At 50.1% G+C, this 16,439-nt stretch overlaps 1 protein-coding gene across 1 annotated transcript in view; it reads left to right on the top strand.

The window, feature by feature from the left end:
* Positions 1-15,629, top strand: part of TENT4A (terminal nucleotidyltransferase 4A) — a 694,370-nt gene extending 678,741 nt beyond the window's left edge. The window contains exon 13 of the mRNA XM_086965283.1: positions 13,421-15,629. Within this exon, the coding sequence (XP_086821409.1) occupies positions 13,421-13,600 (180 nt within the window). The 3' untranslated portion in view covers positions 13,601-15,629. The remainder of the gene's footprint in view (positions 1-13,420) is intronic.
* The last annotated feature ends 810 nt before the right edge of the window (positions 15,630-16,439 follow it).

Raw genomic sequence — 16,439 nt, forward strand, 5'->3', positions numbered from 1 at the left:
ACATGCCCAGCGGATCCTTCAAAAAGGACCCCCAGGCGGCGAGGACTTGCGAAAAGCCAAGGTCGTTAAAGCACATACCCGAAAAGGAACATTGACTTCGAAAGAGGGGGCCCCGAAGATGGCTTTGGCGCCGACGAAAGACCCAAAGCCCATCTCGACGTCTAGATTTACGACAGAGCAGCCGAACCTTTCGACGCCGAACAGGTCGCCAAAATGGAGAGGAAGAAAAGACTGCTCGAGGCCGAGATGGATGCCATCCTTCAACAAAAGGAGGAGTTCGACGATAAAATGAATAGATTCAACATCCTGTCAAAGCAAAGCATGGTGGTCGTGGAAATAGAAGAGGAGGAGGACTTCAAGGCCGAGGAGCCGCCGAAAAGTCATGAGGCCCAGGAACACCTGGATGAAGAAGCCTCATACTACGATGAGGAGGGGGAAGACTATCAGCGGACGACCCTCGGATCAGCATCCTCGGGGACACAGGACCTGGGGCTGCAGGACCTCGACACCGAGAGCCCAGAAGAGGCCGTGGACACGTACCCTTCGAGGCCTTCCCTGCCAGATGACATCTGGGTGTACAATCTGGTCATCAAGAACGCGGCAACAGCCTTTGGAGTAAAACTAGATGAGGAGAAGCCGAAAGCTGACTTCCTCCTTGAGACCCTGCTCCCCACGCAGACTAGGAGCCAGTACCTCCCTATGCTTGAGTGTCATGGCCCAGGGAAAGGAGGCGTTCAAGGAACCAGCGACATGCAGGTCCGTCACGCCTAGGACTGAGAAGAAATATAAACACTCCGCCAAGGACCCTCCATACATCAGAGGATCTGTTACAGCGGACTCAATTATTGCGGCGACCACCAGGAAAAGGGCTAATGTCCCGACGACCTCAGGGCCACCTCCAGACGAGGAAAGCAAGAGGATGAACCTGACTAGGAGAAAGATAGAAAGGAACGCTGCAATGCACTGGCGCATGTCAAACTCAAACGCCCTGCTGAACAGTCACCAGTACCAGATCCTGGATGAGATCGGACAGCTGCTGCGGCACCTACCAGATGAGTACCAGCAAAGAGCTGCACACCTGGTGGAGGAAGGAAAGAACGTGGCAAATGCCTGCCTCGAAACTGCCTTGGTTGGAGCAGACCCGTCCAGCAGGCTGATGATGTTGGGAGTCCCTGAGAGAAGACCGGCTTGGCTCAGGATTTCGGGCTCCAAGCCAGAGGTACAGCACAACATTCTTAGCACCCCTTTCAACTGGGAGACACTTTTTGGCGCACCAGTGGATGAAAAACTCACACAGCTGAAAAAGAAAAACGGAACTGCAAGGTCCATGGGGGCCTTGCAATTAAGAGGAACAAAGAGGTACCCCGTCACGGAGACCAAACGGAAGGTGGGGGGGTAACCAGCCGGGAACGTCGCACCAGGCATTCCAACAGTCACAGCATGGCGACAACCAAACACAGCAAGGTCACCAGAAACACTGGCACCAACATCAGAGGCCAGTCCTTTCGCAGGACAGAGAACGGGCGTGGACAAAACAAGAGGGGGCCAACAACCCGCCTCTAAGTGACTCAGTCACGAGATCAGTGCCCACCCGCGCAAAGCCTCCCAGGGTGGAGCACTGAAAGACCGAAGCAGGGTTACACAGAACACACATTGCAGAACATGTAACACCAGTAAGAGGCAGGTTAAGTCGTTTCTTCCAGGAGGGGAAGAAGATAACCAGACAAATGGATATTCAACATCATACAGTTAAGATACTGCATAGAACTGGAAAAGACACTGCCAAACAGAAAGCCAAAAAGGACGCAGTCAAGAAAAGCTAGAGCTACTTCCAAGGGAAGCGACGGACCTCCTGGAAAAGGCCATCGAGCCAGTACCATACAGAGAAAGGAACAAGGGGGTGTACTCCACATACTTCCTCGTGGCAAAGGTGGACGAAACAATGAGGCCCATCCTAGGTTCCTGAACAAGTTCATAAAGACACAGAAATTCAAGATGACGTCCTTACAGGAGGTCATTCCTCAGATGAGGGACTGAGATTTCATGGTCACCATAGACCTCAGGAATACTTACCTGCACATCCCAGGCAGTTAAAACACCTACTGAGATTCACAATAAAGAAAGACCACTACCAGTTCACAGCCCTAGTGTTCGGACTAAAATCCGCACCAAGGGTCTTCACCAAGTGCCTCGCAGCAGTGGCTGGACGACTGGCTAATAAAGGCAAGCCCCCACAGAACATGCAAGGAACACGCACAACGCGTGACAAATATGCTGATGGACCTGGGATTCTCCTTCCACTGGGGAAAATCCTCTATGGAACCAGAGCAAGTCAAAATCTTCCTAGGAGCACAGATCAACACCATACAGAGCAAGGTGTTCCCCAGCTACAAGAGGACAGTGGCACTACTGAAAGAGACACGCCTCTACCAGAAGGGGCGAGCTCTGACAGGGAGGACAGCGAGCAAGATCATGGGCATGATGGCCTCGTGCATACATTTGATACCAAACGTACGCCTCCACACAAGACCATTCCAAGAATGGCTGCAAGAGCAATGGTCATAAGCTTCAGGAAGGTGGGAAGATCTAGTGGTTGTAACGCACGCAGGGCAGGAGTAGATGTTCTGGTGGAGCAAGAAGAACATGACAAAAGGGAAGCCTCTAACACCACCGACCCCAACGGTGACCATCACAACAGACGCATCCCAGAAGGGAGCACACATGAGCAAGCTCAGGGTGAGGGGTCTGTGGACTCAAGCAGATGCGGTCAAACACATAAACTACCTGGAACTAAAGACAGTGTTCCTCGCCCTCAAAGCCTTCCAGACGAAACTGTACAACCAAAGAGTGCTGATCCAAACAGACAACACAAGGACTATGTTCTACATCAACAAACTGGGAGGAACACAATCGGCTCCACTATCAAACCTAGCACAGGAGATATGGACATGGGCCATCCCACTGAAAATATACCTGTTAGCCATACACCTACCAGGGAAGGACAATGTGGAAGCAGACTGGCTCAGCAGACAGACAACGGTATCCCACGAGTGGGAGCTCAATACGCAGGAAACACAAAAGCTATTCAAAAGGTGGGGAACGCCGTCAATAGACCTATTTGCAACACACCTGAATGCAAAATGCCAAAGCTTTGCCTCCAGGCAACCAGGGGAAGGATTCCTGGGGAATGCCCTATGGATAAGTTGGTCAAAAACATTTGCCTACGCTTTTCCCCCGATACCACTGATGCACAGAGTACTCAGCAAGTGCAGAACCACCTCGTGACTCTGATCCTGGTGGCACCACAGTGGGCCAGGCAGACCTGGTACTCACAAATAATGGAAATGGCACACGGTGCCCCCCACAAATTCGGGAAAAGAAAGGACCTACTCTCCATTCAAAACGGAGAAGTATTACACCCAGAGCCGGAGAGCCTCAGCCTGGCGGCATGGCTCCTGAAGACTTGGAGTTCGCGCACCTGAGGTGACCTGAGAGCACCCTGCGGGTACTACAAAAGGCAAGGAGACCTAGCACACGAAAGTGCTATGTGGCGAAGTGGAAAAGATTCACACTATGGTGCAGCAGGAAGAAGCTACACAAAAAAGTGACAAGAGAATCCACGGTGCTAAAGTATCTCACGCACCTGCTGAAGGAAGGACTAAGCTCGTCCTCGCTGAGAGTACACCTGGCAGCAATAGTGGCCTACACAAGAGGTGAAACAGGGAAGAGTTTCTTTACATCACAGATAGTAAAGAGATTCCTGGAAGGGGCGAAAAGAATCGTACCTCCGAAGAGGATGACTCCAACGGCATGGAACCTTAATTTAGTCCTAGCAGTGCTCATGAAAACGCCTTTTGAACCCATCCATAAGGCCTCTCTACAAATGCTAACAATGAAGACCGCTTTCTTGGTGGCAATCACCTCACTGCGCAGGGTGAGCGAACTACAGGCGCTAACACTACAAGAACCCTACATCCAGATACACAATGATAGGGTGGTGATGAGAACGGACCCACACTTTATGCCAAACGTGGTGTTGAGGTTCCATATCAACCAGACCGTGCAAATGCCAAGTTTCTTTCAGAAACCGACCACAAGCGCAGTGACGGCGCGGCACACTCTGGACGCTATAAGGGCAGTGATCCACTACATAGAAGGAACCAAGGAACTCAGGAAGTTTTGTGTCCTTCGCAAGCAGTTTTCTGGGTAGACCAGTAACCAAGGGAACCAGCGCACTGACAATATTCTGCCACAAACAAGCAGACCAAGAACTACCGGAGGGGGCACAGGACCACTCGACTAGGAAAAAAGGAGCAACAATAGCCTTCCTGGCTAACACACCATTCAAGAAATATGCCTGGCGGCAACATGGGCTTCAGTGCACACGTTCACTGAGCACTACTGTGTGGATATACAAATGAACAAAGAAGCACAAGTAGGACAGAAAGTGCTTCAACATATATTCAACAACCAACGCTCATCTTCCACCCAGCCGCCACAAACATAACAAACCGCTACAAAGTCTATGCACAGCATAGTGAATCCAGAAAGATTCACGCTGCAATACGAATAGATCTGAAAGAGACACGTTAGTGATAGATTCCCTTACCTTGGAATATCCCCAGGTGTCAGACTAGATCCGGAAATTTTTTGCGTAGCATTACCCTTGCGCGTCGGTAGGCCTAGTCTGCGACTCCGCGTCGTGGGCGCCGTGATGACGTCTTCTGAGTACTTAGACGTCGCCTCCGCGTGCTGACGTCAGTTCTTTTTTCCGCGCCAGCTAGCGCAGATCTGGAAATAGTTGTACCCAAGTCACTTTTTGACGAACCTTTTGAGGTCCTTTTTTATCCATTTTTCGAAGTCTATCGACTCAGACGGTGCCGGTAGGGATGCCCGGGTTCAAGCCCTGCGCCGACTGCAACCGACCCCCATCGCCGGTGCCTGCAGTGTTTGGGCCTGGATCACGACGACCAGTCCTGCTCCGACTGCTGGGCCCTGACGTCAAAGGCTAGACGGGAACGGTCCAGTAAGCGACTCGAGCTTCGGCAGTCTGCCCCGCGCAGCTCGAGGTCCCGGTCTGAGAGGAGGTTGAGGGACCGGTTGCGGGGCCGGAGCCCCCACAGTTCCGGGAGTTGTCATCGGTCTTCGGGCTCGAAGTCTTCAGGTAAGAGGCACAAGAAGTTGAAGAGGCACCATCGCTCTTGACTCACCCCGACGCTCTCGCGACGCGGCCGGGGGTTCGGGCGACACCGCCCACGCGGTTCCGCTGGAGCCGCAGGTGTCGCGGCCTGCCCCACACCCGCCGGTCCCTGGGCAGGACGCGACGCCGGGGGAGATTGCTGACTTCCATATGGCCATGAGGTCGCTCGCTCCTCCGTCTGGTTCCGCGGCGCATTCGGGCCAAGCGGTTCCGACTGGGTCCCCACGCGGGCCGGGTGCTTCGGTGCCGTCAGCGATTTCGGTCTCAACGCCGCAGGGCCCCACTGGGTCCGGTTCCGGGTCGTCGCCGGTCGACTAAACGACCTCCCCGATGCCGGCCCCTCGGGTGTCGCCCCCGGCGCCGTCCCTGGACGACGTCGTCCCTGGTCCACGTCGTCCCTGGTCCTGTCCTCGTTTTGGGTCCAGCACCGCTCTAGATGCCGCTGAGAGATTTTTATTTCACTGACCCGGCCCCATCTTTTGAGCCTGAGTACCAGGCTGTGGGTGATGTAGAGGATTGGGAGGGGTCTGAGGCCCCTCTGGCACGGGAGTGTCAGTCTTCTGTTGACTGGACAGGAGAGCTTGGGGAGGCCAGTGGGCTGGACACTTCGCCCGATACTAGCTTTGTCTCCCCTCCTTGCGTGGATACGGAGGAGGGGGCTGCTTACAGCGTGGTGCTGATGAGGGCAGCCAAGGCCCTGGGCCTTGAGCTCCCCGTCGCGGCAGTGAGGACTAACCTCCTAACTGAGATCCTTAAACCGCAGTCCAGCTCGGCAGAGCCTCTGCTGCCGTTTAATGAGGCATTGTCAGACGTTCTTTTGGGCACTTGGTCCAGGCCCGCCACAAGACAGCCTGTGGATAGGAACGTGGCCAGACTCCACCGCCCGGCTCCGGGTGACCTTTGCTTTCTGTCTACCCATCCCACCCCTGAGAGCCTGGTTATCCAGTCCTCCAATTCCCAGACCGCATTCCCGTCTGCTCCCCCCACCGGGCCTCTAAGAGTTATGAGAATTACGAGAAGAAGATATTCTCCTCCCTAAGTTTGGGATTGCGGTCCGTTAATACCGCGTGCCTCTTGGGCCTCTACACCCACTCTCTGTGGGACACGGACGCGTTCGTGCTGCCACACTGCTCGTTGGAGGTACGGGTTAGACTCTGCCAAGCCCTGGTGGAGGGCCGGGATGCAGCATGGTATTCCATCCGGTGTGGGCTGGAAACTAGCGACTGTCTGGGTAGAGCGATGTCAACGACGGTGGCTATTTGTCGGCACGCCTGGTCGAGATCTGCCAATTTCTCTGCCGATATCCAAAACACACTTATGAACATGCCGTTCGATGGCCGTCACCTCTTTGGCGACAAGGCAGACCATGCGCTTGAGCGCTTTAAGGACTCCAGGGCTACGGCCAAGTCCTTGGGCCTCTCGGCCCCACGCCAGCAAATGGGTGCCTTTCGCTCCTTTCGTGGCCAAGGAAGGGGCACCCCCACACGTGCCGCCAGCCACGCACCGCAGTCTAATATCCAACGCGGTAGCGGACTTGGAAACCACAGTGGCGGTGTTCGGGGTCCACGGCGAGGCCAGTCCACACCTACCCCTGCAGCATCCGCCTCGAAACCTTCCTAGTCCGTGCTTTCAGGCCCATGTGACGTCTTTGGGGGGCAGGGTTCGCCATCACTTCCACCACTGGTGCACTGTCACATCGGACAGGTGGGTGCTGCAAATCGTCCGACGGGGCTACTCCCTCCCCTTTGAGACGTCCCCTCCAGCCATGCCACCGCAGAGCAACCGCGTGTCGGGGGATCACTTGACACTTCTGCGGGAGGAAGTTACGGCCCTCTTGGCCAAGGGGGCCATCGAGAGCGTTCCTGGGCCAGAAGTAGGGGGTGGTTGTTACACTAACTACTTTCTGGTACCCAAGAAGGGCAAAGGGGGCCTACTCCCTATCTTGGACCTGCGAACGTCAACCGCTTCCTCCGGAAGAAGAAGTTCAAGATGCTGACGTTGGCTCAGGTCTTTGCTGCCCTGGAGACTGGTTGGTAGCGTTGGACTTGCAGGACGCTTATTTTCACATCCCCATCCTGCCGGCCCACCGGCGTTACCTGCGGTTCACGGTAGGCCACGAGCACTTTAAGTTTACCGTGCTCCCCTTCGGCCTTACCAGTGCCCCACGAGTGTTAACGAAAGTGATGGCGGTGGTCGCAGCTCATCTGCGCAGGTTAGGGATTTGTCTTACCCTACCTCGATGACAGGTTGTTGAAGGCGGGCTCGCCCCAGACAATCGTCAGCCACCTCCAGACTACGGCCGACCTCTTGCACCTGCTGGGGTTCTCCATCAATGTGCCGAAGTCACACATGTGTCCCTCTCAGCAGCTACTTTTCATCGGAGCGGTTCTAGACTCTGCGCAGTTTCGGGTTTACCCACCCGAGCAGCGGGTTTGGGATATACAGGCTCCAATTCCACTCTTTCAGCCTATATCCCGGGTCTCGGTCAGGTTGACGCTGCGGCTTCTGGGGCTGATGGCCTCCTGCATCCTTCTTGTGCATTACACCCAGTGGCGGATGCGGCCTCTGCAGTGGGACCTGAACTTTCAGTGGGCCCAGCATCAGGGCAACCTGTCCGATGTCCTGATCTCAGAGGGCACTGCGAGACAGCTACAGTGGTGGCTCACGGACCGTGATTGGGTCGGCGGCAGATCCCTCTCCCTTCCCCAACCGGAGCACGTGGTTGTGACGGACGCGTCCCTCCAGGGCTGGGGAGGCCACATGGGAGAGGCGGAGATCAGAGGCCTCTGGCCTCTGGCGGAGTCCTGGCTCCATAACAACCTTTTGGAGCTGCGGGCGATTCGTCTAGCACTGAAGGCATTCCTCCTCTCTTTCCAGGGGAGTGTAGTGCAGGTGTTCACGGACAACACCACCGCCATGTGGTACTGCAACAAACAGGGTGGGGTGGGGTTGTGGACCCTCTGCTAGGAGGCTCTGCGCCTCTGGCAGTGGCTGGAACATCAGGGAGTCACCCTGGTGGTTCAACGCCTGGAATATTCTTTAAATGCCAGGGCGTACAAACTCAGCCGCAGGTGCATGATGGATCATGAATGGAGTCTGAACTCGGACGTGGCGCAAGGGCTCTTTCTGCAGTGGGGAGAGCCTTGGTTAGATATATTCGCCACCGAAGAGAACGCGCAATGTCATCAGTTCTACGCGTCGGAATTTCCAAGGCGGCACTCGCTCGGAGACGCTTTTCGTTGCAAGTGGAGTTGCTGTCTGTTGTACGCCTTTCCGCCTATACCACTTCTGCCCAGAGTGCTGAAGAAGATCAAGCGGGACCGGGCACAAGTCATCCTTGTGGCTCTGGACTGGGCACGAAGATACTGGTATCCCGAGCTACTCAGTATGTCAGTCGATCCCCCGGTTCGTCTGCCTCTTCAGGAGGACCTTCTGTCGCAGCAGCAGGGGACGGTCCTACACCCGAACCTGTCCAGTCTCCACCTCCATGCTTGGAGATTGAGCGGCGACAGTTGAGGCCATTTGACTTGCCTCCTGAAGTCTGTAACATCATTCTGGCAGCCAGGTGTCCCTCCACGAAGTCGGTATACGCCTGCAGGTGGAACAGATTTGTGGCATGGTGCACAGCAAAGGCTGTGGATCCTCTCTCTGCCCCTCTTTCTGAGGTTCTTCTCTTCCTTCTTTCGCTTGCCCATCTGGGCTCTGCTCTGGGCACTATCAAGGGCTACCTTTCTGCCCTTTCAGCCTTCCTAAGGTTGCCTGATCAACCATCTTTGTTCAAGTCCCCTATTGTAAATCGATTTCTGAAGGGCATCACACAAGTTTCCACCTGTTCCCTTCGTGATGCCTCAGTGGGACTTGAACCTGGTTCGTACTTTTCTGAAGTGCGCTCCCTTTAAGCCACTTCACAACTGTCCTATCCGCCTTCTTACCTTGAAGACTGCCTTCCTGGTTGCCATCACCTCTGCCAGGAGAGCGAGTGAGCTCCACGCTCTATCCTGTAAACCTTCCTTCCTTTCAGTCCATCCGGACAAGGTTGTGTTGCGGACAAGGCCCTCTTTCCTGCCCAAGGTAGTCACAGCCTTCCACATCGGGCAGTCCATCACCTTGCCCACTTTCTTTCCGCCTCCGCATCCCTCGAAAGAGGCAGAGGGGCTCCACCGTCTGGACCCAAAACGTGCGCTCTCTTACTATCTGGATCGCACACGCCAGTTCCGGGTGGATGACCAACTCTTCGTTGGTTATGTGGGTGCTAAGAAGGGAAAGGCGGTGCACAAGCGGACCATCTCGCGGTGGATCATCTTGTGTATCCAGGCGTGTTACTCCTTGGCTAAGAAGGAACCCCCTTTTGGGCTACGGGCTCATTACACTCTGGCCATGGCAACTACAAATGCCCTGGGCTGAGGAGTGCCCTTGCAGGACATTTGCCAGGCAGCTATGTGGGCCTCGCTGCACACGTTTGCAAGACATTATTGCCTTGACAGCCAAGTCCGGAGAGATGGCTTCTTTGGCCGTTCCGTCCTCCAGGACTTTCTGCTGTGATTATTGGTTCGAAGACCCACCACCGGGGTTGGTATTGCTGGGGTATCTATTCTAAGGTAAGGAATCTATCACTAACGTGTCTCTTTCAGATGCACAAGTTACTACTTGTGTAACGATATATCTGTAAGAGACATTGTTAGTGATAGATTCCCTACCTACCCACCCATCCTCCCCGTTCTGCTAACAGATATCTAGAGTTAAGGTCATCCCCTTTCAGGGCCCTAGTTTCATTGGCACCAGTGTTGGTTTTTAGCATGGCTCTGCGTTTCCGGCACGGAAAAGCTGTGTCTAAGAACTGACGTCGGCACGCGGATGGCGTCTAAGTACTCAGACGACGTCCTCACGGCGCCGACGACTGACGCGGAGCCGTAGACGACTCCTACCGACGCGCAAGGTTACTGCTACGCAAAAAATTTCCGGATCCAGTCTGACGCCTGGGGATATTCTAAGGTAAGGAATCTATCACTAACTAATGTCTCTTACAGATATATTGTTACACAAGTAGTAACTTGTGCTTTCTTACCTGTCGGTGTAGTTTTGCAGCTTGAATATTGTTCTGGATTCACTAGCGAACCCACCCACCTCAGCCAAAAAGATGAGGCTGGAGAAGCAGGTGGGAAAACAAGGACAATACTGAAAACAGCGTAAAACACTTACTTGAACATTGCCAAGGATTTGCAAACTGAACACAAAACAAGAAAAAAAGAATCAGATGATGGCGCCCAAGGGTGGGAGCTTCCGCAGGAACCGTGCCAAGGTCACGAGAAGGACACCAAAAGGTGGGACGTCGACGCCCACCTGGGCTACGAAACCGAGTCGCATGCCGCTGGAACACGATGCGTTTTTTTCCGGTCACATGATCGGAACTTGAAAACAGCTTAACAAACCCGTGGGAAGCGGGCTATCGGAAAGACGGGAATTCACCGACATACATCTACCGACAGCCACAGGTAAAACGCTGTTCCAGCGTCATGCGACTGTTCTACAGATAGTTGTTGAGCTCAACTCGTACTAAAATTTCATGAACCTTGACGGTTATTCATTGGTTTTTTAGATCGTGGTTTTACATCTTCATAGGTTTGAAAACCCCTGACAATTGCGCAAAGGTTAGTTTCACCATCCCCATTAAGCACGTTTTTAGGACAACAGGGATATAAGGTTTTTATTACATTTCACCACACATCAGCTGGTTACACGACAGGAAAATGGGTTATAAGGCAAAGGTTGCATTTAAAAATACATTCTGACACATGGAATGTGGGGTCTAAAACTATGTGAAAACTATGCGTATGAAATTGTAGCGAGAATGAATGTATACCAGTTTACTAAACCACTACATATTAACTGTTTCAGACAAGGAAGCCCCTGAAGAAGGGCTTTGTGCTTGAAATGCATTGGGAACAATTAAAAATGCATGAAAAATTGTATGGAAATAATACAAGATACAGAAAGTATGACTATTGAAAATACCATATCTCGCTGGGTCATTCTCTACATCAAGATCTGTTATGTCCTGGCAAAGAAACAGCCCCCTGAGGGATTATGCGCCCATTCCACCAGGGGAAAGACTGCAACTACGACTTTGGCTCGGGGTGTCCCAGTGCAAGACATCGGTCAGACCGCAACGGGGGCATCTTTGCACACGTTTGCTAAACACTACTCCCTGGACGGTTAGGTCCGCAGGGACAGACATTTTTGCCTCTCGTTCCTGTAGGACTTCCTGGTATAGGATATTGTTCCACAGCCCACCGCCGGAATGGTATGGCTTGGGTAGCCAATTCAAAGGTAAGGAATCTGCAGCTAGAAGTCTCTATCAGATGAACAAGTACCTTTGGTAACTCATTATCTGGTAGAGACTGTCTAGCTGCAGATTCCTTACAGCCCCACCCATGCCTCTCCGCTTTGCAGACTAATATTGTAGGGCCAGGGTTACTACCCCCTTTCAGGGCCCTAGTTTTGTACACTGCTTTGTCAGTTACTTCATGGCTCTGCACTTCTGGCGTGCAAAAAACAAAGTACTGACGTCAGCGCCTGGGTGGCGCCTATATAGGCATCGCAATGTCAGAACAGACGCTTCAGATGACCTCACCGGTAGCCAAGTGAAGCCACCTGATGGTGTGCGACATCACCGGTAGAGGAATGGAGCCACCCACGGTGCGCACAAGAGGTATTGCTCAGCAAAAGAGTAAGAGGTGTGGCGCTGCGACCAGGGCGACTGACACCGGACGCTGGGGCTCATGTCGATCACAGGCGGCAGGTCATCCCAGCACCATGTGACTCTGGGCAATGGCTCGCTTAATCTTCCCGACTGCCCCCAGCGCCGGGATGCCTCTGGGTAGCTGTGCGCTCTACAAATACCGGATTTTAAAAGTGTTTGGATTTTAGATTCTGCAGCTAGATAGTCTCTAACAGATAATGCTTTACTGAAGGTAACGTAACTTGTTAAACTGTGCCTTTGTTTCCCTCATTGCATTGGCATCTAGGTGTTAGGCTTCATATAGCTCCCTGCCAGGGTTATATTCGAACAAAAGAAGGGCTTATAGCACTTCAAATTAGGTCATTGTTTTGGGCCCAGTTGTAAAAGAAAGCCCCCTCACCGCCTGGAGGTTGTTAAATTGCGTCCCACTCAGGACCACTTCAGCATATTTGACTGGGACCCAGGAGGATCCACGATCCGACTCAATAATAGGTGCCAGATGTGGGATCAGTCTCGTTCCTCCTGAATTCCACCACAGACTGCTGCAAGAAAAATAGTTACCAGATGTCCGCTGTGAAAAATGCAACTCCTCCAGTCATATGGACAGTAAAAAGTAAATGCTCCGTGGGGCTGACAACACCCGTACAGAGGAAAGCCAACCGCTCAGGAGCGCATTGTAAATGTTCCTGTCACAACAAGGAACTGTATTCCCAGTATCCTCCACTACTGTATTGAGTCTTAGTAGCCACGCCCTCCATAGTCGTTGGAACGCTACCTAAATTTAAAACACCTGCGTCATCTAATGTTATTATAGTCCTCAATAAAGCTATGGAATTCTTTAATACAATTTGATAAATAAAGGAAGCGCAGGGGAAAGGCATCACTGAGGTGAAAAATCCGAAGCAGATAACCAGTCTATTTCTGGTCTGTGTAGTTGATTGTTAACTCATTTGTACACCAACTCGGAATATTGAATTTGCCAATAACGTGACTTGTGCAAAATACACCTTTATCCCTATCGCCCCCCTACAAAACATTCTGGCACCTATTTTCCCACTTTTTTTGTTATCCCGTAAAGTATTGCATTCTAGCTTACCTGTTAAGAAATTAATTGCAGCAAAAAGTATGCATTTCACACAAAAAATGAATTGTGCATAAAATATGGTATTCAAAAATATTTTAAACTAACTGTCCTGGACAGACTGTAATAGTTGAATGTATTTTTCATGTTTTCATGGGCAGCATTTGTACAATGTGGGTCCTGTCACGCTAATAAAGTATAATGTATATATGGCTATACATTTTCCCAACAAAGTAAATATAGTTAAGCGGGATATTTGGGGGGGGGGGGGGGGGGGGTTGAGTGATTAAGTTATGCTAGTTTGGTTGTATATTGCAAACCCCTGTAGTAAGTAATTTGGCACTTGTTAGTTGCAACGAGGTTAAAAACTTTACGTCTGTATTTTTTCCTTATCTTTCAGCAACACGGGATGAAGTATGCCATCAAAGTTTACAATCACAACCAAGGCAACTCCCTTAGTCCCATCAATAGAGGCATGAAGCAACCAGCTGGCAACAGGGGGTTCTACCAGTATAACCACAACAGCTGGAGAAGGAAAAAGCATACGCGAGAAAGCTTGCCGATCAGTCTCAGCAGATAATGACTCCGTCTTCCTCGTTTTATTTTACTGACTGAAACTACAACGCTTGTGGATTGAGTGGGGATGGTGGTCTCAGACCAGCATTTGGCTTTTCACCTCGTGGACATTGCCAAACTCTGCAGAAGCTGAGACGTTGCATGTTTTTCTGTGGTCAGGTCCGTTTGAAAAGAAATAGTTGTGCATATCTGTGAAGCCTTATTAAATGTGGAAGTTTTTCTTCTTCCCGTGATTATTTTGTGCCGAAGCATCTCTTGCAACCAGGCTGCAGAGATGATGCTCTGCCATTTGTTTGCAGTAGATGCACCTATTTCTTTTAATCTTTTCTTTAATACGAGCAGGTGAACATTCTGTCCCTGGGCTTATTTTGTGCAACGTATGGAGCCCAGAGTTCGTCAAGAGTTTGCTGCCCTCATGTTTCAGATTTTTATTTTGTACTATGTTCTGTAAATATTGAAAATATTTGTGCAATAACATTTTATTTAATTTCATACGGTCACCTAAGTTATATTCATGGGGCGGAGGGAAGTAATTTTGTTTACAGATCCTTTCCAAGGTTGCATCGTATAAGTTGGGTTCACAGGTTTATCAGCAGGTGAAGTTTCTGAACTATTTTGTAAGCATTGTAAGGATATTTTTTAGTTTTACAATGGAGGTTTCTTGGTTCACACTGTAAGGGCTTGTTTGTTAGTTTTAAGAGGCTTTCTAAGCTCCAAATAATTCTAACTTGTATGCATCTACTTATGCAATGTTATTCTGGCTTCCGTCAGTTGTCATTCTCGATTTGTGGCTTTTTAATTTTTCTTATTCCTTTTAATCTACATAACTAATCCAGCATTTCAAGTGCTTTAATGAAACTTCATGAAGGTGAGAGAAAGGGAGCTGTGATAAGTAGGGTTTTTGCACTATAAAGTTGTGAACCAAGAAAGTCTTCAGTTTTAGTAACCTGCCTGATAGGGTCCTAACACTTTTTGAAAGGGACCCAGTTTAAAGAATGCTAAGAAAGGAATTATGTTGATTCCATTGTGGAATCTGTATAGCAGTATGCATTCGTTCTGTTAAGAGCAAATATATACATATATATAGTACTTGAGCTGCTGTATGCATTATAAGAAGCATCTTTTAATGTATTGCAGAAGAGCACATTCTGTTGCGCGCAGTCTGCGTGGCTGGCACTTAATGTACAGATGCATACAGGTATACTATGCAAGTGTATTTTGCCATGACAACCACTGTTTTATTGCCTTTTCTTGAACGAGATAAATTACACCCTATCTAGCCCTTACTTTTAAAAAGTACCGTAGTTGTCCTAGGAGCTAGAAAGAGTGTACTGCAACTAGCTTTCGGTTTTTAAAAATAAGTGTGGTCTTAAAGTGAATTCACACTGCTGGTTAGATGGATGGTTGCAGTCCATTAGTGGAGAGTTGAGCTGAATGCATATTACCATGACATCCTAATGATGTACTGAAGTGGGCGTTTTAACTGACAAGCTGTTATGAACTAATGATGGGCGTCTAGCATGATTAAGCTTTATAATATCTACACTATGCCTCATGCAGGAATAGCTCCGTCATTTATAGGTTGCATTCGAATGCAGTTTTTATATGCGTGCTAGGTAAGGTTAACATTCCAAAGTAGTTTAGCACATTTTTTTATCTGCAGTACTTGATCTGGATTTATCATACTCAAAATGTTAAGCCATTTTTGGAGTGCAGATAAACAGATCTTATACCAATTTTTACACATTGGAAATAGAGTATACGAAGGTACATTAGGGAGAACACTACAAAGGCTTTATTTGGTGTCTACATTAGTGCGCATTTTAGAACTAGATTTATAGGACATGCATCATGTTCCATGTCAGTCATGGTAAACCAAATCAATTGGCCCGACTACCACTGTGGTTTTGTGCTACAGGTCATAAAATATCATGTGTATTTTTTTGTTTGGGACAACAGTGTGGGGCTAAAATCAGACATATTTTTATGTAAAGTTTTTCTATTCTTTAATTTTTAATAAACTTTGAAGACCACTTGTTGTTTTCTCGAAGCAGTCTTTAATTTTGGTTGTACCTTTCCTTCAGCAATTTGATATTCTTTTTTTAACAGATCAGTAAGACCATATTTAGTGTGGATTAGGATACCCTACAAGTATGTTTCATTTTCACTTCATTTACTCTCCAAGAACCAAACATCTTGGAGCCAGTCTTTGCTGCATCACAAAATTTTCATTTCTCATCCGCATAGTTCTGCTGGGTGCGACACAAACACTAAAGTGAGTGTATATTCATGTATATGCACACACACCTGTACATTCATGTTCTGATGAACACTTCTACCTGCAGATTCCTCACCTTAAGAGTATTCAACAGGCACCAGGCTAGATCTGGGAAAAATTCATATCTGTGCTCCCATGCGGTGCTAGGTGGTATCGTGCCTCTCCACTTGGCTTTGTTTCTGCACTAGAGTTGGCACACCAAGCTGTATATAAGAACCCCCCCCCCCATTACACACATTTTAAGGGAGGTCTTTATTGACGTAATGTCCACACCCCTGGATCACTCGGGGAGCCGGGTGGACAGCCCCTGGACTACACCACTGGCTAGGGTCATGAAGATGCTGGGGTTGACGGACGTTTGGCAATGGGTGCATCCAAGCATTAGGGGCTACTCATTCTACTCAGGGGCGCATACGGTGCACTCGAGACTTGACTGTTTTCCTCCTGCGGCATGCGTTTGGGGCAGATGTTGAAGCTGAATACCTGGCACAGGGAATCTCGGACCACTATACCCTCTTGGTCAAGGTTGGTGGGACTGCTAGGGCCAGAAGAGGGGGATGGAGAC

Source organism: Lissotriton vulgaris, chromosome 4_1 (genome assembly GCF_964263255.1).
Source record: "Lissotriton vulgaris chromosome 4_1, aLisVul1.2, whole genome shotgun sequence".
Classification (NCBI taxonomy): domain Eukaryota; kingdom Metazoa; phylum Chordata; class Amphibia; order Caudata; family Salamandridae; genus Lissotriton; species Lissotriton vulgaris.